Consider the following 24,525-nt stretch of genomic DNA (forward strand, 5'->3'; position numbering starts at 1 on the left):
CTAGTCCTAGGTGTGCCCCAGGGCTAGTTTATCTGGCTGGGGTGGGCAGGAGGACCACATCAGGCATATTTTATTGTCGTCTATCACCTATTTGAATGATTCCCTGAAACCTATACCCAGAGAATCCAATTTCGTTGGTAATGTCTTCATACATTTTCCCTTTAAAAGGACTAAAAAATAATTCACAAGCAAATAAATCACAAGCATTTGTTTTCAGCTAAGTGACTGGCGGTTTGCATCATAAGGATAACATCTATTAAAAATGACTCCGCACTGACATTAAGGAAAAACTGGATAGATGATTGTGTCGCTAAATTGATTCGATGACTCACACAGTGGTCATCTGTGGTTTCTCTGTCGATAATCTGGATTTCTCTCCTCAGTAGCCTATCACCTCTACCCCAGCCTCTCTCTCTCTCTCTCTCTCTCTCCGCCCCAAAAACCGAGAGCTAGCTATTGGCTTGCGAGGTTTAATTATTTCACTCTCTCTCACAGGCTGCCCGACCACCGAAACACACACATCTATCCATCTCACTGTCTGCTCTGCGAACCAGATATGCCGCCACTGTTAGCCTTCCTCGGCTGAGGTGGCGACAGACTGGCCCTGTCTAAACGTCATCAGTGCGGGGTAACCTGTTACTGGTGACAAGGTCAACGATTGCAAATGCTCAAGTTCCGCGCGCAGAATCCCCGGGTCAGATAGGAAGGAAGAAAACCGGCGCAGTGATGGGACAGTTTTCGGGAGGATGCTACCTGAGTTTGGGCATCGTTGTGTTTCTCTGTTTGCAGTTCCCGACTACCTTGGCCCGAGGTAAGAACAGTTTAAAATGTGACTTTTTTTGTTAGACCAGCAGTGCTTGTTGTTGTGTTGTGCACGTGCAGGTATTTGCTCTAAAGTTGTCAGGGTGTGTTTTATGGCATCCAATTGCACAAGGCTAAACTTTGCCATTATTTGTGTTATTTTATCCGCATTTGAAATATTTCCCTTTCTTCTCAACACAAGTCCGCAGTTGTAGCACCTGTTATAGCCTATGCATGTGAGTTTATATGGTGCAAATATTTTGTTCCATCAAATTTGACCTTTGGAATGATTATTCTAGGGAGTTAAAATGTTTCTCTATGCTGCGTTTTATCCCCGGTTTTGAACTGTGTCATGAACCTGCGTATGGATCGAAATTGCAACAGGCATGTGAATCCGAACCACGCTCGCTGTTTGATTAATCTCTGCCTTGATGAACTTTTAGGCTACACATGTCGCCATCAGTTTCTGTTACGGATGTTTTTACGATAACATTTGTGAATTCAAGCTAGAACATATAAAAAACATTTGATTTCCATGGCCACTAACTGTCAAGATATTTTGCATGATGTGATGCGTAGCGGGGACACCCGTGGATATAATGCGGTGTAGCCTATTCCATCGACCCACACACAGTACAGAAGGCTGAAGTGAAGCTACAATTAATCACGCGACAATATTCAAGATAAAGACTGGCTGTTCATGATGGTCCAAATGTTTCCCGGAGAGACGCCTATTGGTATTTAGCGTGAGTGAATTAAAACTCATTTCGCACCGCTCTGTCAGTTCTTCTATTCATTGACAGGTGTTGCTGTGATGGTCTCTCCGGGAGAGAGTGAATGGTTCACATCCCAAATACTGCTCTTTTATGTAACACATAGTTGATAGTGACAGCTTGGACATATTTGATTGAGTTGGAAAAGGTGGGAGTTGGAAAATGTTGTAATTGCAACTTAACCTCGTTTGAGAATTAAATTGTGTTAGGGTGAATAACATGATCATTAGACTGTTTGGTACGATTCGACTGATTATAGAGTGCATTCAGAAAGTATTCAGACCCCTTGACTTTCATCAATCAACACATACCCCATAATGACAAAACAAAAACAGGTTTTTAGATATTATTTTTTTGGACAAATTTATCAAATAAAAATAAAACGGAAATATAGCATTTACATAAGTATTCAGACCCTTTACTCAATACTTTGTTGAAGCACCTTTGACAGCAATTGCAGCCTAGAGTCTTCTTGGGTATGGCACTACAAGCTTGGCACACCTGTATTTGGGGAGTTTCTCCCACTCTTCTCTGAAGATCCTCTCAAGCTCTGTCAGGTTGGATGTGGAGCGTCGCTGCCCAGCTATTTTCAGGTCTCTCCAGAGATGATCGATCAGGTTCAAGTCCAGGCTCTGGCTGGGCCACTCAAGGACATTCAGAGAGTTGTCACTCCTGTGTTGTCTTGGCTGTGTGCTTAGGGTCATTGTCCTGTTGGAAGGTGAACCTTCGCCCCAGTCTGAGGTCCTGAGAGCTCTGGAGCAGGTTTTCATCAAAGATCTCTCTGTATTTTGCTCCGTTCATCTTTCCCTCGATCCTGACTAGTGTCCCAGTCCCTGCCGCTGAAAAACATCCCCACAGCATAATGCTGCCAGGTTTCCTCCAGACTTAACGCTTGGCATTTATGCCCGTATTCAATCTTGGTTTCTTCAGATCAGAGAATCTTGTTTCTCATGGTCTGAGTCCTTTAGGTGCCTTTTGGCAAACTCCAAGCGGGCTGTCAAGTGCCTTTTACTGAGGAGTGGCTTCCGTCTTGCCACTCTACCATAAAGGCCTTGATTGGTGGAGTGCTGCAGAGATGGTTGTCCTTCTGGAAGGTTCTACCATTTCCACATAGGAACTCTGTAGCTCTGTCAGAGTGACCATTGGGTTCTTGGTCACCTCCCTGACCAAGGCCCTTCTCCCCCTAATTTGGCCGTGAGCTTTCGGAAGAGTCTTGGTGGTTCCAAATGTCTTCCATTTAATAATGATGAAGGCCCCTGTGTTCTTGGGGACCTTCAATGCTGCTGAAATATTTTGGTACCCTCCCCAGATCTGTGCCTAGACACAATCCTTTCTCAGAGCACTACGGACAATTCATGGCTTGGTTTTTGCTCTGACATGCATTGTCGAATGTGGGACCTTATATAGACAGGTGTGTGGCTTTCCATATCATGTACAATCAATTGAATTTACCACAGGTGGACTCCAATCAAGTTGTAGAAGGATGATCAATGGAAACAGGACACCTGAGCTCAATTTCGTGTTTTTTATTTTTAATAGATTTGCCACAATTTCTAAATGTTTTTTTTTGCTTTGTCATTATGGGGTATTGTGTATAGATCGATGAAGAACATTTTTAATTTAATCAATTTTAGAATAAGGCTGAAACGTATCAAAATGTAGAAAAAATCAAGGGGTCTGAAAACTTTCTGAATGCACTGTAAGTCCTGCTATGGGTCTCACTGGACCCTATCACGATGTTCTCCTCCCTGTTGAATCCACCCTGACCTCTTGACACCCACTTAACGTAAACCATATCTTACAATGAGGCATTTGCAAGTCAATTAGGGAAATAGCCCTAAGGATTTGATTCTTGCATATCAAGTATTGAAATCAACTTGAACCTGCATAATATAAATATTAGATTTAGGACTCTATTCAGCTGTTGGGGTTGTGGCCGAGTAGGTTGAGATACTGTGTATTGGGAAACGGTGCATCGGTCTGCTTAAGTTTATTAATAAGGCATTGGATCCATCCCCATCCTTTCAGGATTGTAAATAACACTTATTGTCATTTTTACTCTTCCCTCCTCTGTCATTTTCCTCCTCATTCTTACTGTCTTGGCACCAGTAGCTTCCTACCCCTAATGATGTTCGTTGTTCTGCATCTCAATAGAGGATAATGGATATATCCAGACCATTGATAAAACTGATCAGCTCTTATGTGTGCTCACTCATCCATTGGTGATAATATCCTAATGCCTGTTTCCATGTTATATTATTCTGTTATGTATACTTGTTTCATGATCCACTATATCAGAAGCCCACCGAGACATCGCCTGCAGTTGTACAGAGTAGCGTCGGAAGTTTACATACACTTATGTTGGTGTCATTAAAACTTGTTTTTCAATCACTCCACTCATTACTTGTTAACAAACTATAGTTTTGGCAAGTCGGTTAGGACATCTACTTGGTGCATGACACAAGTAATTTTTCCAACAATTGTTTACAGACAGATTATTTCACTTATAATTCACTGTATCACAATTCCAGTGGGTCAGAAGTTTACATACACGAAGTTGACTGTGCCTTTAACGTGTTAAGGGTACAGGTTCCCCAAGGGGTACCCCCCCCCCCAACTGAAACAGTGGCGCACAGAATGCAAAAATATTCTTAGAAATATTTAACCTCCACACATTAACAAGTCCAATAGCTCAAATGAAAGATAAACACCTTGTTCATCTAGCCAGCAAGTCAGATTTCTAAAATGTTTTACGGCGAAAACATAGCACATATTTCTGTCAAACCACCACCAAAGACACAGCTAATTTGAATAGCCATGTTGAACAAAAGATGCAATCAACAAACGCAGGATTAAAAGAAAAATAATTCACTAACCTTTTGAAAATCTTCATCAGATGACAGTAATAGGACATGTTACACAGTACATTTATGTTTTTTTCAATAATATGCAATTTATATCCATAAATCTCTGTTTACAATGACGCCATGTTCAAAAAAATGCTACTCAAATGTCCTGAGAAATGATGATAGCTCCGGCAGATAACGTCAGATAACAAGCAATACACATCATAAACTTTGACTAAATATACATGTTCTACATATAGTTAGAAAGATACACTGCTTCTTAATGCAACCGCTGTGTTACATTTATTTTTAACGTTACAGAATTCGTTCACTAGGCAATAATATGAGACGGCGCTCATAGATTAGCAATATGTCTCCGCTATGTTGGAGTCCACAGAAACACAAAATTACCACATAAATATTCCCTTACCTTTGATGTTCTTCGATCAGAAGTCGTGGAAGAAGTCATACTTACCAAAAACTGCGTTTGGCTTTCAAGTCTGTGTCTTTGGGTTATCAAACGCGACAAATTCCGGCTGAAATGCAGCCAAAATTCTAGGGGTTGCGCATCAAAACTTCAAAATTACATATTATAATTCGACTAAACTGGTCAAACTAAGTGCAGAATCAAGCTTTAGGATATTCTAAACGTGCAAAACAATTCTCAGCTCGAACAGACAAACCGACATCATTTGGTGAATCTTGGAACAAAGAGAGCTCCAGACGCAACGCGCCCATGACAGTACATGTATTTTCGCGCGACCCGAAGGTTTTAGCCCGCCAAAGGGTGAGGGAGCGCTCCATTGAAAGGAGACATCGCGCTGAAGAGATAGAAACTGTTCCCAGATCCGTAGCTGGTTGGGAAGGGTGGGGGCGATGACGTCAAAGTTGGCCCAACTGACAGAGAGAGTTTGGAAGAATGGCTGCCCTCTGAGTTCTGCTTTACATACAGACATAATTTGAACGGTTTTAGAAGCTTTAGAGTGTTTTCTATTCAATAATAATTATTATATGCATATATTAGCAATTTTGGACAGATTTTTTTTCTGTTTACTATGGGCACGCAATTCTTCCAAAGGGGGCAGTATTCTGCCTAGCTCTAACTAGTTTTAAACAGCTTGGAAAATTCCAGAAAATTATTTCATGGCTTTAGAAGCTTCTGATAGGCTAATTGACATCATTTGAGTCAATTGGAGGTGTACTTGTGGATGTATTTCAAGGCCTACCTTCAAACTCAGCCAAGACCTCAGAAAGAAATTGTAGACCTCCACAAGTCTGGTTCATCCATGGGAGCAATTTCCAAACGCCTGAAGGTACCACGTTCATCTGTACAAACAATAGTACGCAAGTATAAACGCCATGGGACCACGCAGCCGCCATACCACCCAGAACAACAAGCAAAGGACCTTGTGAAGATGCTGGAGGAAACAGGTACAAAAATATCTATATCCACAGTAAAACAAGTCCTATATCGACATAACCTGAAAGGCCGCTCAGCAAGGAATAAGCCACTGCTCCAAAACCGCCATAAAAAAAAGAAAGCTAGACTGCAACTGCACATGGGGACAAAGATCGTACTTTTTGTGGAAATGTCCTCTGGTCTGATGAAACAAAAATATAACTGTTTGGTCATAATGACCATCGTTATGTTTGGAGGAAAAATGTGGAGGCTTGCAAGCTGAAGATCATCATCCCAACCGTGAAGCACGGGGGTGGCAGCATCATGTTGTGGGGGTGCTTTGCTGCCGGAGGGTCTGGTGCACTTCAAAAATAGATGGCATCATGAGGAGGGAAAATGATGTGGATATATTGAAGCAACATCTCAAGACATCAGTTGGGAAATTAAGCTTGGTCGCAAATAGGTATTCCAAATGGACAATGACCCCAAGCATACTTCCGAAGTTGCGGCAAAATGGCTTAAGGACAAGAAAGTCAAGGCATTGGAGTGGCCATCACAAAGCCTTGACCTCAATCCTATAGAAAATTTGTGGGCAGAACTGAAAAGGCGTGTATGAGCAAGGAGGCCTACAAACCTGACTCAGTTCCACCAGCTATGTCATGAGGAATGGGCCAAAATTCACCCAACTTATTGTGGGAAGCCTGTGGAATACCACCTGAAACGTTTGACCCAAGTTAGACAATTTAAAGGCAATGCTACAAAATACTATTCGAGTGTATGTAAACTTCTGACCCACTGGGAATGTGAAGAAAGAAATGAAAGCTGAAATAAATCATTCTCTCTACTGTTATTCTGACATATCACATTCTTAAAATAAAGTGGTGATCCTAACTGACCTAAGATGGGGAATCTTTACTCTGATTAAATGTCAGGAATTGTGATTGGCTAAGGTGTATGTAAACTTCCAACTTAAACTTCTTATATTAAATGGAGTGACCTGAGTTTTGGGGCTGAGGAGAGGAGACAGAGACACACAGAAGCAGCAGCAGGTTTGACACAGTGCTGTTGGATGTTTCAGTTGCGACTCTCACCATCTGATATAGAGAGGGGGGAGGGGTATGAATAAATGGCTATGTAGTGGAGTCATCTGTGGGGGAACTCATGTTTAATTTATCTCAAATATGGCAACCCATCTCTCCAGCCACCACTTTGATTTAACTGACATTAAACGGGAGGAATTCATGAGCTCAATATCACAAACTGGACTCTGGGGTAGACGTAACACAATCCGGGACACTCAAATTAGTATTATATGTTACATTTGGTATGGTATTTATTAATTTGTGGATGTCCATTGTTCATTTCGTATGATATGTTACGAATTGCAATTCATATGATTTGTTGTGGCTAATGGTAGCTAGGTGGCTAGATGGTTAGGAGTTAGGTTAACCCCCTAGAGCCGATATCCACGCCCCTGTGGAAATCAAATTAGCATAATAAAAACATCCCCTCCAAAATCCACCTTTTTAAGCTAGAGATATCAGTTTTTTGTATGGGATGCATCGCAATCCACTGCATCCGCCATTGTCGGCCTACCACATCTGTGGAAAATTGTCTTCTCATATCTGTAGCGTCCAAACAGTTTGGTCAACAAACAAATATGGAAAGATTAGAATCTCATAAACATGGTGGTTTTCTCCATTTTGTTCCACGAAGCGTCTGAAATCGGTACTGCTGATTTGCCAAATTCTGTCTGTAGTGGCTGAACTGTTTGGGCTACACACTAATATGACCCTGCCATCGAAAGATGAGAATCTCACAAACACGTCCAGTGCCTTCAGAAAGTATTCACACCCCTTTACCTTTTCCACATTTTGTTGTGTTACAGATTGGAATTAAAATGGATTGAAATGTAATTTCTGGTCAACATTCTACACAAAATACTCTAATGACAAATTGGAACAAATTCTAACATTTTCTAACACATACAGTGACTACAAATTTTTAAGTCAAAACTGGTACTCAGCCACTCAGGAACATTCACTGTCTTGTAATTCCAGTGTAGATTGGGCCTGGTTTTGGGTTTATTCTCCCACTGAAAGGTGAATTCCTCTCCCAGTGTATGGTGGAAAGCAGACTGAACCAGGTTTTTGTCCAGGATTTTGTGTGCTTAACGTTACGATTACAAGCATACCCATAACAGGATGCAGCCACCACTATGCTTGAAAACATGGGAAGTGGTACTCAGTAATGTGTTGTATTGGATTTGACCCAAACATAATATTTTGTATACAGGACAAAAAGTGAATTGCTTTGCCACGTTTTTTTTTGCAGAATTACTTTAGTGCCTTGTTGCAAACAGGATGCATGTTTTGGAATATTTTTATTCTGTACAGGCTTCCTTATTTTCACTCTGTCGTTTAGGTTAGTATTGTGGAGTAACTACAACGTTGTTGATCCTTCCTCAGTTTTCTCCGATCACAGCCATTAAACTCTGTAACTGTTTCAAAGTCACCATTGGTCTCATGGTGAAATACCTGAGTGTTTTCCTTCCTCTGCGACAACTGAGTTAGGAAGGACTCCTATATCTTTGTAGTGACTGGGTGTATTGATACACCAAAGTGTAATTAATAACTTCAACATGCTCAAAGGGATATTCAATGTCTGCTTTTATTACCATCTATCAGAAGATGCCCTTATTTGTGGGGCATTGAAAAACCTCCCTGGTCTTTGAGGTTAAATTTGTGTTTGAAAGTCACTGCTCAACTGAAGGACCTTACAGATAATTGTATATGTGGGGTACAGAGATGAGGTAGTCATTCAAAAGCCATGTTAAAACACTATTATTGCACACAGAGCGAGTCCATGCAACTTATTATGTGACTTATTAAGCACATATTTCCTCATAACTTATTTAGTCTTGCCATAACAAAAGGATTGAATACTTATTGACTCAATAAATTTCAGCTTTTCATTTGTTATAAAATTGTAAACATTTCTAAAAACATAATTCCAATTTGACAATATGAGTATTGTGTGTGGGCCAGTGACAAAATACATCTAAATGTAAGAGATAATGTGGAAAAAGTCTAGGATTATTTTGCTCTAGGACACTCACAAGCCTCACAAAACTCAGCTGAAGGTATCCTTGTAGCAGATTAAAGTCTTGTACCAGTGCCCAAAAAAGGTGTTAAATACTTTACAAAAAAAGTATTATTATTTCTTTATAAATATTCCAGAACTTTCATATATCGCTCAGATAGAGGTCGACCGATTATGATTTTTCAACACCGATACCGATTATTGGAGGACCAAAGAAAGCCGATTAATCAGCTGATTTTTCAACACCGATACTGATTAATCGGCCAATTTTTATTTATTCGTAATAATGACAATTACAACAATACTGAATGAACACTTATTTTAACTTAATATAATACATCAAAAAATCAATTTAGCCTTAAATAAACAATGAAACATGTTCAATTTGGTTTAAATAACGCAAAAATAAAGTCTTGGAGAAGAAAGTAAAAGTGCAATATGTGTTAACGTTTAAGTTCCTTGCTCAGAACATGAGAACATATGAAAGCTGGGGGTTCCTTTTAACATGAGTCTTCAATATTCCCAGGTAAGAAGTTTTAGGTTGTAGTTATTATAGGACTATTTCTCTCTTTACCATTTGTATTTCACATACCTTTGACTATTGGATGTTCTTATAGGCACTTTAGTATTGCCAGTGTAACAGTATAGCTTCCATCCCTCTCCTCGCCCCTACCTGGGCTCGAACCAGGAACACATCGACAACAGCCACCCTCGATGCATCGTTACCCATTGCTCCACAAAAGCCCCGGTCCTTGCTGAGCAAGGGGAACAATTACTCCAAGTCTCAGAGCGAGTGACATTTAAAACGCTATTAGCACGTACCCTGCTAACTAGCTAGCCATTTCACATCGGTTACACCAGCCTAATCTCGGGAGTTGATAGGCTTGAAGTCATAAACAGCTTGAAGCATTGCGAAGAGCTGCTGGCAAACGCAGGAAAGTGCTGTTTGAATGAATGTCTATGAGCCTGGTGTTGCCCACCACTGCTCAGTCAGACTGCTCTATCAAATCATAGACTTAATGATAACATAATAACACACAGAAATACGAGCCTTAGGTCATTAATATGGTCGAATCCGGAAACTATCATCTCGAAAACAAAACTTTTATTCTTTCAGTGAAATATGGAACCGTAACGTATTTTATCTAACGGGTGGCATCCATAAGTCTACATATTCCTGTTACATTGCACAACCTTCAATGTTATGTCATAATTACGTGAAATTCTGGCAAATTAGTTCGCAATGAGCCAGGCGGCCCAAACTGTTGCATATACCCTGATCGCAAGAGAAGTGACACAATTTTACCTGGTTAATATTGCCTGCTAACCTGTTTTTTTTTTAGCTAAATATGCAGGTTTAAAAATATATACACTGCTCAAAAAAATAAAGGGAACACTAAAATAACACATCCTAGATCTGAATGAATGAAATATTCTTATTAAATACTTTTTTCTTTACATAGTTGAATGTGCTGACAACAAACTCACACAAAAATTATCAATGGAAATCAAATTTATCAACCCATGGAGGTCTTGATTTGGAGTCACACTCAAAATTAAAGTGAAAAACCACACTACAGGCTGATCCAACTTTGATGTAATGTCCTTAAAACAAGTCAAAATGAGGCTCAGTAGTGTGTGTGTGGCCTCCACGTGCCTGTATGACCTCCCTACAACGCCTGGGCATGCTCCTGATGAGGTGGATGGAGCGAGACTCCTGGACAGTCTGTGGTGCAACGTGGCGTTGGTGGATGGAGCGAGACATGATGTCCCAGATGTGCTCAATTGGATTCAGGTCTGGGGAACGTGCGGGCCAGTCCATAGCATCAATGCCTTCCTCTTGCAGGAACTGCTGACACACTCCAGCCACATGAGGTCTAGCATTGTCTTGCATTAGGAGGAACCCAGGGCCAACCGCACCAACATATGGTCTCACAAGGGGTCTGAGGATCTCATCTCGGTACCTAATGGCAGTCAGGCTACCTCTGGCGAACATATGGAGGGCTGTGCGGCCCCCCAAAGAAATGCCACCCCACACCATGACTGACCCACCGCCAAACCGGTCATGCTGGAGGATGTTGCAGGCAGCAGAACGTTCTCCACGGCGTCTCCAGACTCTGTCACGTCTGTCACATGTGCTCAGTGTGAACCTGCTTTCATCTGTGAAGAGCACAGGGCGCCAGTGGCGAATTTGCCAATCTTGGTGTTCTCTGGCAAATGCCAAACGTCCTGCACGGTGTTGGGCTGTAAGCACAACCCCCACCTGTGGATGTCGGGCCCTCATACCACCCTCATGGAGTCTGTTTCTGACCGTTTGAGCAGACACATGCACATTTGTGGCCTGCTGGAGGTCATTTTGCAGGGCTCTGGCAGTGCTCCTCCTTGCACAAAGGCGGAGGTAGCGGTCCTGCTGCTGGGTTGTTGCCCTCCTACGGCCTCCTCCACGTCTCCTGATGTACTGGCCTGTCTCCTGGTAGCGCTTCCATGCTCTGGACACTATGCTGACAGACACAGCAAACCTTCTTGCCACAGCTCGCATTGATGTGCCATCCTGGATGAGCTGCACTACCTGAGCCACTTGTGTGGGTTGTAGACTCCGTCTCATGCTACTACTAGAGTGAAAGCACCGCCAGCATTCAAAAGTGACCAAAACATCAGCCAGGAAGCATAGGAACTGAGAAGTGGTCTGTGGTCACCACCTGCAGAACCACTCCTTTATTGGGGATGTCTTGCTAATTGCCTATAATTTCCACCTGTTGTCTATTCCATTTGCACAACAGCATGTGACATTTATTGTCAGTCAGTGTTGCTTCCTAAGTGGACAGTTTGATTTCACAGAAGTGTGATTGACTTGGAGTTGCATTGTGTTGTTTAAGTGTTACCTTTATTTTTTTGAGCAGTGTACTTATGTGTATTGATTTTAAGAAAGACATTGATGTTTATGGTTAGGTACAGTCGTGCAACGATTGTGCTTTTTTCGCAAATGCGCTTTTGTTAAATCATCCCCCGTTTGGCGAAGTTGGCTGTCTTTGTTAGGAAGAAATAGTCTTCACACAGTTCGCAACGAGCCAGGTGGCCCAAACTGCTGCATATACCCTGACTCAGTTGCACAGAACGCAAGAGAAGTGACACAATTTCCCTAGTTAAAAGTAATTCATGTTAGCAGGATAAAAAATATATACTTGTGTATTGATTTTAAGAAAGGCATTGATGTTTATGGTTAGGTGCACATTGGAGGAACGACAATCCTTTTTCGCGAATGCGCACCGCATCGATTATATGCAACGCAGGACACGCTAGATAAACTAGTAATATCATCAACCATGTATAGTTAACTAGTGATTATGATTGATTGATTGGTTTTTATAAGATAAGTTTAATGCTAGCTAGCAACTTACCTTGGCTCCTTACTGCATTCGCGTAACAGGCAGGCTCCTCATGGAGTGCAATGTAAGGCAAGTGGTTAGAGCGTTGGACTAGTTAACCGTAAGGTTGCAAGATTGAATCCCTGAGCTGACAAGGTAAAAATATGTCGTTCTGCCACTGAACAAGGCAGTTAACCCATGGTTCCTAGGCCGTCATTGTGTGACGGTCAATGTGTTCTTAACTGACTAGCCTAGTTAAATAAAGGTGTAAACAATTTCCGATTGTTGTGAAAACTTGAAATCGGCCCTAATTAATTGTCCATTCCACTTAATCGGTCGACCTCTACTCTCAGATATGTACTGAGCAAAAATATACATGCATGACCTCCCGAGTTGCACAACGGTCTAAGGCATTGCAGTGCTAGAGGCGTCACTACAGATCCAGGTTTGATCCCTGGCTGTGTCCCAGCCGGTCGCGACCCATGAGGTGGGGCACAATTGGTCCAGCGTCATCCGGGTTAGTGGAGGGGCTGGCCGGCTGGGATGACCTTGTCCCATCGCGCTGTCGCGACTCCTGTGGCGGGCCGGATGCATGCACACTGACATGGTCGCCAGTTGGATGGTGTTTCCTCTGACATATTGGTGCGGCTGGCTTCCGGGTTAAGCGGGCAGTGTGTCAAGAAGATTGCAGCTTGGCAGGGTCGTGTTTTGGAGGACGCATGGCTCTCGAAATTCGCCTCTTCAAAGAGATACAATTGAAGTCGGAAGTTTACATACACTTAGGTTGGAGTCATTAAAACTTGTTTTTCAACCACTCCACAAATTTCTTGTTAACAAACTACAGTTTTGGCAAGTCGGTAAGGATTTTTCCAACAATTGTTTACAGACAGATTATTTCACTGTATCACAATTCCAGTGGGTCAGAAGTTTACATACACTAAGTTAACTGTGCCTTTAAACAGCTTGGAAAATTCCAGAGAATTATGTCATGGCTTTAGAAGCTTCTGATAGGCTAATTGACATCATTTGAGGTGTCAATTGAAGGTGTACCTGTGGATGTATTTCAAGCCTACCTTCAAACTCTGTGCCTCTTTGCTTGACATCATGGGAAAATCAAAATAAATCTGCCAAAACAATTGTAGACCTACACAAGTCTGGTTCATCCTTGGGAGCAATTTCCAAACGCCTGAAGGTACCACGTTCATCTGTACAAACAATAGTACGCAAGTATAAACACCATGGGACCACGCAGCCGTCATACCGTTCAGGAAGGAGACGCATTCTGTCTCCTAGAGATGAACGTACTTTGGTGTGAAAAATGAAAATCAATCCCAGAACAACAGCAAAGTACCTTGTGAAGATGTTGGAGGAAACAGTTACAAAGTATCTATATCCACAGTAAAATGAGTCCTATATCGACATAACATGAAAGGCCGCTCCGCAAGGAAGAAGCAACTGCTCCAAAACCGCCATTAAAAAAAGCCAGACTACGATTTGCCACTGCACATGGGGACAAAGATACTTTGTACTTTTTGGAGAAATGTCCTCTGGTCTGATGAAGCAAAAATACAACTGTTTGGCCATAATGACCATCGTTATGTTTGGAGGAAAAAGGAGGAGGCTTGCAAGCCGAAGAACACCATCCCAACCGTGAAGCATGGGGGTGGCAGCATCATGTTGTGGGGGTGCTTTGCTGCAGGAGGGTCTGGTGCACTTCACTAAAATGATGTGGATATATTAAAGCAACATAACAAAAGTGTGTGCGAGCAAGGAGGCCTACAATCTTGACTCAGTTGCACCAGCTCTGTCAGGAGGAATGGGCCAAAATTTACCAAACTTATTGTGGGAAGGTTGTGGAAGGCTACCTGAAACATTTGACCCAAGTTAAGCAGTTTAAAGGCAATGCTACCAAACTAATTGAGTGTAATGTGATGAAAGAAATGAAAGCTGAAGTAAATCATTCTCTCAACTATTATTCTGACATTTCACATTCTTAAAATAAAGTTATTATCCTAATTGACCCAAGACGGGGTATTTTTACTCTGATTAAATGTCAGGAATTGTGAAAAACTGAGTTTAAATGTATTTGCCTAAGGTGTATGTAAACCTCCGACTTCAACTGTACATACAGGACCAGTCAAAACTTTTGACACACCTATTAATACCAGGTTTTTCTTTATTTTTTAAAATTATTTTCTTATTTGTAGAATAATAGTGAAGATATCAGATCTATGAAATAACACATATGGAATCATGTAATAACCAAAATATACTTGAGATTCTTCAAATAGCCACCCTTTGCATTGATGACAGCTTTGTACACTCTTGGCATTCTCTCAACCAGCTTCACCTGGAATGCTTTTCCAATAGTCTTGAAGGAGTTCCCACATATGCTGAGCACTTGTTGGCTGCTTTTCCTTCACTTAGCAGTCCAACTCATCGCAAACCATGTCAATTGGGTTGAGGTCGGGTGATTGTGGAGGACAGGTCATCTGATGCAACACTCCATCACTCTCATTCTTGGTCACATAGCCCTTACACAGCCTGGAGGTGTAAAAGGGCTATTCACAGCCTGGAGGTGTAAAAGGGTTATTCATTCAGCCTACAGTAGCAGCCAATGTGTGGTGTTCAATGTTGGCCTTACATTCCATGAGACAAATCACAAACAAAAAAACATGAGATTCTTGACATTAACTTGCTTATCCACTGTCCTTCAGACAAGTACGTGACTAAAAATGTTGTGTTTTTATGCAAGAAACCACTTTTCAAAATAAAATGCATTATTATTAAAATACCATTAGTTCAGACAATCAGAGATGATTTAAACCTGTCTCAAAATACAACATTGCCCCTTTAAGACAAAAGGAAGTCTAGGAATGTGCATGTTTTGTGCTCTTGTAGGAAGCAATCACTCCCTCATTGCTGAATTACAAATGATTTATAACTGGGATAATAACTCACTAACAGCTATTTTCCCGCAATTCTACAAATTTTGCCATAGGGTGGAGAGAAATGCAGTTTTTTACTTGATATAAGACTGAGAGTTACAAGAAAATCAATGGGGGCCCCACTGTCGGTGATTCGACCATGATTACTACAAGTTTCGATAGTCTTGCGGTCAGCTAACTTACATCTGGCTGCATTGGACCTTTTAAGGCAAGTTTTCTGCAATTCTACATATTTTACAATGAGGCGGAGAGAACTTTTCAATTTTATAACAAATGTTCATTTTGCTATGGGGCAGAGAGAGAAAAATCCAGACTGTCTATTTTAACATATTCCTCATCCATCCTCATCCTTTGTTGGCGTAGATGAGCTGTTGTCATTACGAACCTCCCGTGATTTCCCTCACTGTTTTGGTGTGTGTGTGTGTTCGTGCGTGTATGTTTTAGTTTGTCTCTCTCTTCATATGTGTATGGGATGTGCTGAAGCCTCAAGTGTTGTCAACTCCACTCCGCTGCAGATGTGCTGCACCACTCTGCAGCCGTTGTCTCTCTGCAGCCTTTGAGCTTTCCTCTCTGTGTTCGATAGGAACATTGTGTTGCTGTCAAGCGTTTGCTGAAAGGGGAGCCTTGGAGATAACTGCCCATCCTCAATTCACCATTCACCGCCTCTGTGGTATTGTGGTATTTGTGGTATTTCACTCAGTAGATATGGGTGAAATTGAACAAAATCTGTTTTTTTCCCCCGAATTCTTTGTGGATCTGTGTAATCTGAGGGAAATATGTGTCTCTAATATTGTCATACATTTGGCAAGAGGTTAGGAAATGCAGCTCCAGCTCTCTCTCTCAACCTCTCTCTCTCTCTCTCTCTCTCTCTCTCCCTCAACCTCTCTCTCTCAACCTCTCTCAACCTCTCTCAACCTCTCTCTCTCTCTCTCTCTCTCTCTCTCTCTCTTTCTCTCTCTCTCTTTCTCTCTCTCTCTCTCTCTCTCTCTCTCTCTCTCTCTCTCTCTCTCTCTCTCTCTCTCTCTCTCTCTCTCTCAACTTCTCAACCTTTTGCCCCGCTCCGCCAATGGGAAACACTTAACTGTCCTCCAGAAAGCTTAAATTTAATAAATATCCCCTCCCCTCCTTGCAGCTCCTGTCAGTGTAATTTAGTTTCAGCAGATTTTTGCTGTGACAAATAATTTGGCTCTGAAGCTATTCCTCACCTGATGAAGGGAGGAAGACAGAGAGAGAGAGAGAGAGAGGGAGGGATGGATGGAGAGAGAGGGGGACTAGGGAGAGGGGAAGGCAGGAGGGTTGGAGAGTGGCATGCTGGGGTATCTGATGTTATCCGTCATTGCCATGGCAGCATTCGTCAATAACAGCAAGCATCTGTCACCTCGCTCCCTGATGAATTCATTTTAAAGGTAATCAAAAGCAAATAAATATTTAATGACTTCGAGGGCTGAGAAGAAGGGAAAAAAGGTGTGTTTGGAAGGGTTTTGGTCCCGGAAGGTAGAAAGTAAAGATTGGTGCCTGGATGAATCAATGAGTATACACTTAGACAACATTGATACCTTTCTTAATATGGCTAGTGCTAGTCCTTGGGGATGTGTGAAAACACCAGCACCACAATCAACCAATGATATGCAGCTAGTGCATAATATATTATTGATGCCATACAGCAAAATTGGTAATACTAATGTAGAGAAAAATAGATTCAATGGCTGTAGACTGTGTGCCTGAATAAATGACTCAATGCTTGTAACACATCCATCTCATTTGAAAGATCAGACAAGAAAAAATACGTTCATCAATACTGTACTACTGCTTATTTTGACCCAGCCAGTTGGGTTTTGTGAATAACCCAACATGTTGGGTTGTTGGGATTACCCAAACATGGTTTAATTTATGACATGAGTTGGGTTTTTATACATTTACATTTTGGCTTGACCCAGCAGCTAGATCTTTTTTAATGTAATCCTTAGGTTATTTTCAAGAGGCATGGTTTATAAGGGGTGTGGCTTTCAGATATTCGTTTTTGGCCACCTGTGAGAGTAAATGTCATTCATGTTCATCATGTCAAGTTTTCAAATGATGACATATTTTAATATAACATATTGGTAACAAAGTAGGAACTATCCCAACATTGGAATTAGCATAGGCTCTTAATAAGGAACTCATACACTTGTGTAAGCCTCATTAAAGCTACAAAATGTCACGGTTCAACACGTGATAACAATACAACAGGACTGATTAACTGGAGTTACATTTTCTCCCACAGGTGGCCAAGAATAAGCCCCTAATAAGCCACTCCTGCAGTCTTCTGATCTGACTAGGTCATATCTCAATAACCCAGCATTAATAACCCAGCATCAACAACCCAACCTTGCTCTTTTTAAAGAAAGCAACCCAACTAAGTGAACCAATGCCTGCAACACAGCAGTTAGTTCATCCAAACAACCCAGATTTGTTTGTGTGTACCTGTATATCAACAATATAACCTTTGCCATAAACTTAATCATATGCAAGTAGCATCATGTCATGTATAATAATAGGTCAGTGACTTACAGGAACGAGCATTACCGTGCCAATTGAAATTAGCAAGCTTCAGAGAGGATTGTCTGTATTTTTAAAACACCCCAAACATGTGGTCTACAGATACATCTCAGTGTAGGAAATTATGGACTTAGCCAAGCTCAACCAGGGTGGTTATAAGGGTGGTTATAAGGAAATCTATTAACTTGGAAGTGGCCGTGTTTGACACTAGCAGTTCGCTAATCATATTAGCGTTCTGTGTCTGTCATGGACAAGACAGACTTCTCACACAGACGTAAGACGTTTCATTACTGTCAGATACCTCACTAACCATGAAGGGACCAAGTGAGGCAATACTTGGCAAGGTGGCTGGCCTGACCAGTCATCCGTTCTCCAATCCCAATTTTGCCATTGGTCCCCCATTTTGTGAATTCCAATGAGGCGTGTTCTTTGTAGCGTGGAAGTGAGGGAGGACTAGATTGGGAGGTAAAACAAATATTTACACTGAACAAAAATATGGACGCAACAATTCCAAAGGTTTTACTGAGTTACAGTTCATATACAGAAATCAGTCAATGTTACGTTCTGACCTTAGTTCCTTTGTGATGTCTGTGTTTTAGTATGGTCAGGGCATGAGTTGGGGTGGGCAGTCTATGCAATTTTTTCTATGATTTCTGTGTTTGGCCTGGTATGGTTCTCAATCAGAGGCAGCTGTCAATCGTTGTCCCTGATTGAGAACCATACTTAGGCAGCCTGTTTTCACCCTTGAGTTGTGGGTGATTATATTTTCTGTTTAGTGTGTTTTGCATCTGACGGAGCTGTTTCGGTTGTTCTCTTTTGTTACTTTGTATTTAGTGTTCAGTTCAGTTTATTAAAAGTATGAACACTTACTACGCTGCACCTTGCTCCTCACCTTCTTCCACCACCAACAACGGCCGTTACAGTCAATTTAAATAAATTCATTAGGCCCTAATCTATGGATTTCACATGACTGGGAATACAGATGTTTATTTTAACTAAGCTAGCCAGTTACAAACAAATACCTTATTTTCATTGACGGCCTAGGAACAGTGGGTTAACTGCCTTGTTCAGGGGCAGAACAACAGATTTTTACCTTGTCGGCTCTGGGATTTGATCTTGCAACCATTTGGTTACCAGTCCAATGCTCTAACCAGTAGGCTACCTGCCGCCCCATATGCATCTGTTAGTCACAGATACCTTAAAAAAATTGGTAGGGTCACGGATCAGAAAAATAGTCAGTATCTGGTGTGACCACCATTTGCCTCATGCAGCACGACACATCTCTTTTGCGACCTATGAAATGTTGTTCCACTCTGTTTCAATAGCTGTGCGAAGTTGTTGGATATTGGCGGTAACTGGAACACGCTCTCGTACATGTGGATCCAGAGCATCCCAGACATGCTCAATGGGTGACATGTTTGGTGAGTATGCAGGCCATGGAAGAATTGGGACATTTCCAGCCTCCAGGAATTGTGTACAGATCCTTGCGACATGGGGTCGTGCATTATCATACTGAAACATTGAGGTGATGTAGGCAGATGAATGGCACGACAATGGGCCTCAGGATCAAACTGTGCATTCAAATTATCATCGATAAAATGCAATTGTGTTCGTTTTCCCTAGCTTATGCCTGCTTATACCATAACCCCACCGCCACCATGGGGTTACTCTGTTTATGATGTTGACATCAGCAACGCGCTCGCCCATACGGCACCATACACGCTGTCTATCATCTGCACGGTATAATTGAAACTGGGATTCATCTGTGGAGGAGTGCACACTTCTCCAGCATGCTATTTGCCATCAAAGGTGAGCATTTGCCCACTGAAATCATTTACGACGCCAAACTGCAGTCAGGTCAAGACCCTGTTGAGGACGACGAGCACACACATGAGCTTCCCTGAGACAGTTTCTGACAGAAATTCTTCGGTTGTGCAAACCTACAATTTCACCAGCTGTCCGGGTGGCTGGTCTCAGATGATCCCGCAGGTGAAGAAGCTGGATGTGGAGGTCCTGGGCTGGGCTGGCGTGGTTACATGCGGTCTGCGGTTGTGAGACCCGTTAGACGTACTGCCAAATTCTCTAGAACGATGTTGGAGCTGGCTTATGGTAGAGAAATTAACAATAATTTCTCAGGCGTTCAGCACTGGTGAACATTCCTGCAGTCAGTATGCCAATTGCACGCTCCCTCAAAATTTGAGACATCTGTGGCATTGTGTTGTGTGACAAAACTATACATTTGTGTCCTTTTATTGCCCCCAGCACAAGGTGCACCTGTGTAATTACCATGTTTAATCAGCTTCTTTATATGTCACACCTGTCAGGTGGATGGATTTATATTGGCAAAGAAAAAATTGTCACTCACAGGGATGTAAACAATTTGTGCAAAACATTTGAAAGAAATAAGCTTTTTGTGCGTATGGACAATTTCTAGGATCTTTTATTTCACCTCATGAAACATGAGAGCAACACTTTACATGTTGCGTTTCTATTTTTGTTTAGTATATGTTGTCATACACCAGATAGGGGCAGTGAAATGTGTTGTTTTACAGGGTCAGCCATAGGAGTACGACACCCCTGAAGAAAATTTGAGTTAAGTGCCTTGCTCAAGGGCACATCGACCGTTTTTTTAACCTTGTTGGCTCGGTTATTCAAACCAGTGATCTTTCGGTTACTCGCCCACTGGCTACCTGCCGCTCATACATTATTCATAGCACCCCTGCCCTGTCTGTCCGTCTGTCTGTCCTCTTAGGCTGATTAAAGTGTTTGTGAGTGTCAGTGTGGTGCAGCATAGCCTCTCGACGGATTAACTCTTACCTTTTCTCATTTTGGAAAAAGTCTGTCCTCCGTCCTCTCTCCTCCGTCTCTCTCCTCCATGACCCGGAAACCAAAAAGTGGTTGAGGAGAGTGCTACCTTTCAACAAGGGTAGCCATGTGTATCCTACCCATGTCCTTCACTGAAGAGTTTTGATATCTGCCAGACCACTTTTGAAACAGTTGTTTTTTTCCGAAGGAGAAAGCATGCAAATATTTAAATTATAAGCTACGTATCCTTTTTTGCATAAAATTTCTTGCACAACTAGCTAAATAAACTTTTTCACTTTAAATATTTATGTACCATTGTTTGCCTGATGTGACAAATGGAGAGGAATTTCTCCTTTCATACAGCGCATTTTTGTCCACGTTCATTCTCCTTGCTGCCTCTCCTTGATTGCCATTGGCCTTCTTGAAAAGCAGGCGAGAGAGGACGCAGGAGTTGAGCAAATCCAATTGAGAAAAGGCCCTTGCCTCGCTCCCTCACCTCAGGCACCACGGCTTGTAAAACCGACAAGGCATTTTCTTCCTTACAATAAAATGGGGAATGAATTTCCAAGGCCCTTTGAAGATTTCCTCTACGCTCTCTTTTCAGAAATTCTCAACTCTGCAAAAAATTATCTAATGCAATATTAGAATTCAATGGAGGCTTTCAAAATGAGCATTCACCATCAGCCTTGAACTGAAGCTCTTAGACGGCTTATAGGTTTTGCTGGGCAATCATAATCACACGCAACTAAAACTCTAGTTACCTGCCGAAGGATTTGCATAAGCACTCAATTTATTTCTCATTATTCATCAACACAAACACATTTATTTTAACAAGTTACTCTTACCTCTAAAAACATTGGCACACTTTCTTTAATTTACCACGTTACAACCTGGATTAGGTGATTTGGCCCCTGCTGCAGAGCCAGGCGCTTTGTTCCTCGTTATGAGAGCTGTGTTTTTCTCCTCAGAGAGGGGTTTGCCTTTGTTAGAGTATTTTGGTGGTTGGGTGTACAACAGCAATCCTCCTGCTGTGCTGCCGTGGTGGGAGACAGAGCACTACGGGACTGAGAGGCACACCTGTGTCTGCAGCAGATGGTGGAGACATCCCTGCAAATTATTGCAAATCCTTTCCGCGCCTCATGCCTCGCTCCCCTCTCTTACATCCCTCTAGATGTCTAGATACTGCTCTCTCGCTCCCTCTCTACATCCCTCAAGATACTGCTCTCTCGCCCCCTCTCTCTATCCCTCTAAATACTGCTCTCTCGCTCCCTCTCTCCATCCCTCTAGATAATGTTATTTCGCTCCCTCCATCCCTCTAGATAATGCTTTCTCGTTCCCTCTCTACATCTTTCTAGATAATGCTCTCTCGTTCCCTCTCTACATCTCTCTAGATAATGCTCTCGCGCTCCCTCTACATCCCTCTAGATAATGCTCTCTGGCTCCCTCTACATCCCTCTAGATAATGCTCTCTCGCTCCCTCTACATCCCTCTAGATAATGCTCTCTGGCTCCCTCTACATCCCTCTTAGATAATGCTCTCTGGCTCCCTCTACATCCCTCTAGATAATGCTCTCTCGCTCCCTCTACATCCCTCTAGATAATGCTCTCTCGCTCCCTCTACATCCCTCTAGATAATGCTTTCTCGCTCCCTCTACATCCCTCTAGATAATGCTCTCTGGCTCCCTCTACATCCCTCTAAATAATGGTCTCTCACTCACTCACTCCCTCTCTCTATCCCTCTAGAAAAAGCTCTCATCTCCGTCTCATACCAAGCTCTCTCATCTCCTTCTCATACCATTTGTTCCCTTCTCTCTATCTCTCCCTTTCTATGTCTCTCTCGCTCCCATTTTATCTCCCCTCTCTCTCACCCCCCCCCCCCTCTCTAATGTGCTATGCCATTGTGCCGGTGTCTACAACAGGAATGCATTATGGGTTTAATCAGCATACAAAATCGTGCCGCTATGGCACAATGCCACCGGAACTTCAAATGGCAAGCCGGACGGTGGGGGCGTGGGAGCCACCGCACTTGACTGTCTACCCCGGAGGTCACCTACTGCACATCAGCTTGTTGTTTTTTTCCCCGGCCGTCAGTGAGTAGGTGGCCCAGGGCCCTCCGGTGCTCGGGGTTGGTGGGCGGGTGGGTGAGTCGGTTTACTCCACCGATGACTGTCAACGTAATTCCATTTGCTCCCCCTGATTTACATTTAAATGAAAACAAATTACTATTCATTTAAAAGTGAAATTCGAGCGAGTACGGTAACACGAGCCCCCTGCCTCTATCCACTAGCCGCTTTGTGTTTATTACCATTCAGCCAGAGGTGTTCCTGATTCTGAATTCCTCCTCTCTTCCTTCCTGTTTATAGGCAGAGGGGATATTGAGTTGAACAGCGGAATCTAAATCTGTTTATCCACTGGGACACTGTTGTAGGTTAATGTCTCCTTTCGATGTGTTTGAGTGACAAGGCCGTAGCAAGGTTACACGATGTTGAGTAAAGAGAGGGAACTTTGATGAGTGTCTCCTTCAGCCCAAGGACTTCTGTCCACCATTTTAAGACTGATAACATCTATTGTTTTCATCGATGCGGAGTCCACGGACCGTATTCATCTAGGCTACCTTTGCTTCGCAACACAGGGAGGCCGAATCGATAAAGATCTCTGTTTCATTTAATCTCATGGTTTTTAAAGCACTCACTGCTTTTCTTTCAGAGCAGAGGACAAACCAGCCTCGAGCCACAGCGCCCTGTATGACTCTCATACTGTATATACGCATTATAATGGCTAGAGAGAGAGAGAAAAGCAGAGGATGACTTCTGCATAAGTTAACAGTTACACTCTGCCCTGAAGTTGATATTTTGTCTTTGCATCCTTCTGCTGTGCTCTGTGATATCTGGTGTTTGATTGACACATGCCCTCGTATCGCGCCTAATCACAAACCCACATACATATTTGATCAACATTTATACTAGTGAGTGATGAGGTTAACCAGTGATATCAAATCGCCACCGGCGGATGCGCTGGCACAGCTTTGCATCTAATAGCCCTCTTTCTGTAGTCAAGAGGTGATGTTAGCTCCATATTAGAGGGGAAAAGGGTCCGTTTTCTTCTGGTGTATTATTCTTGTAAGTGTCAGTTTAATCCCCTACTCCAAACATAGCAGCTACACATGTCCTGACAAGGCCTGTGTTCACCGCAATAAAGTGAACACATCTTAAATTGAAATGTCAAGTTGAAGTGAACAGCCCTAAAATTGAAATGTGGAAATTGAGAAGAGGGACCAGCACCAGTAACATCGCTTGTGTGGGTACCTCCACAGGCATAACCAGACCGGTATGTTTGTAACTACCTCACAGTTATAGTTTAACAAATTATGTCAGCATAACCAAGCCTTGGGCTAACATGTGCTAGATCGTCAAGAGAGGCTTCACTGTCTTTTGTGTTTAGAGCTACTTTAGCACTACAATAGAAAACACATACCACCATAAATACTGTATGTTAGTCATGCTAACGTCATTGTGACAACAGTCCTAAGGCTGGATTGGCAATGATTCTGGCTTGAGGGCCACATCGGGATTTCAAAATTCAGATGTAGCTTTTTACCGATGAGTTTGACGAATGAAATTTGCGGGCCAGAAAAAGGGCAGTTACACTACTGGTCAAAAGTTTTGGAACACCTACTTATTCAAGGGTTTTTCTTTATTTTTACTATTTTCTGCATTAAAGAATAATAGTGAAGACATCAACACTATGAAATAAAATATGGAGTAATGTAGTAAACAAAAAAGTGTTAAACTAAATCAAAATATATTTTATGTTTGAGATTATTCAAGTAACTCATATTTCTATGTGAATTAGATGGGTTGCCCAAAAAGTGACTTATTACAGCTTTGAAATACCGTTATACAAGGTAAAGTAAAGTAAACACCCAAACCAGTCAATACCGGTATTTAGT

The 24,525-nt window shown here is 42.2% G+C and overlaps 1 protein-coding gene across 2 annotated transcripts in view; it reads left to right on the top strand.

Moving 5' to 3' along the window:
* Window positions 1-500: 500 nt before the first annotated feature.
* LOC109868633 (netrin receptor UNC5D) overlaps window positions 501-24,525 on the top strand; it is a 315,876-nt gene continuing 291,851 nt past the window's right edge. For both annotated transcript variants that reach the window (XM_020458331.2, XM_020458332.2), the window contains exon 1: window positions 501-811. In XM_020458331.2, coding sequence (XP_020313920.1) covers window positions 727-811 — 85 coding nt within the window. In that variant the 5' untranslated portion in view covers window positions 501-726. The remainder of the gene's footprint in view (window positions 812-24,525) is intronic.

This window comes from Oncorhynchus kisutch, linkage group LG23, assembly GCF_002021735.2.
Source record: "Oncorhynchus kisutch isolate 150728-3 linkage group LG23, Okis_V2, whole genome shotgun sequence".
NCBI classification, from domain to species: domain Eukaryota; kingdom Metazoa; phylum Chordata; class Actinopteri; order Salmoniformes; family Salmonidae; genus Oncorhynchus; species Oncorhynchus kisutch.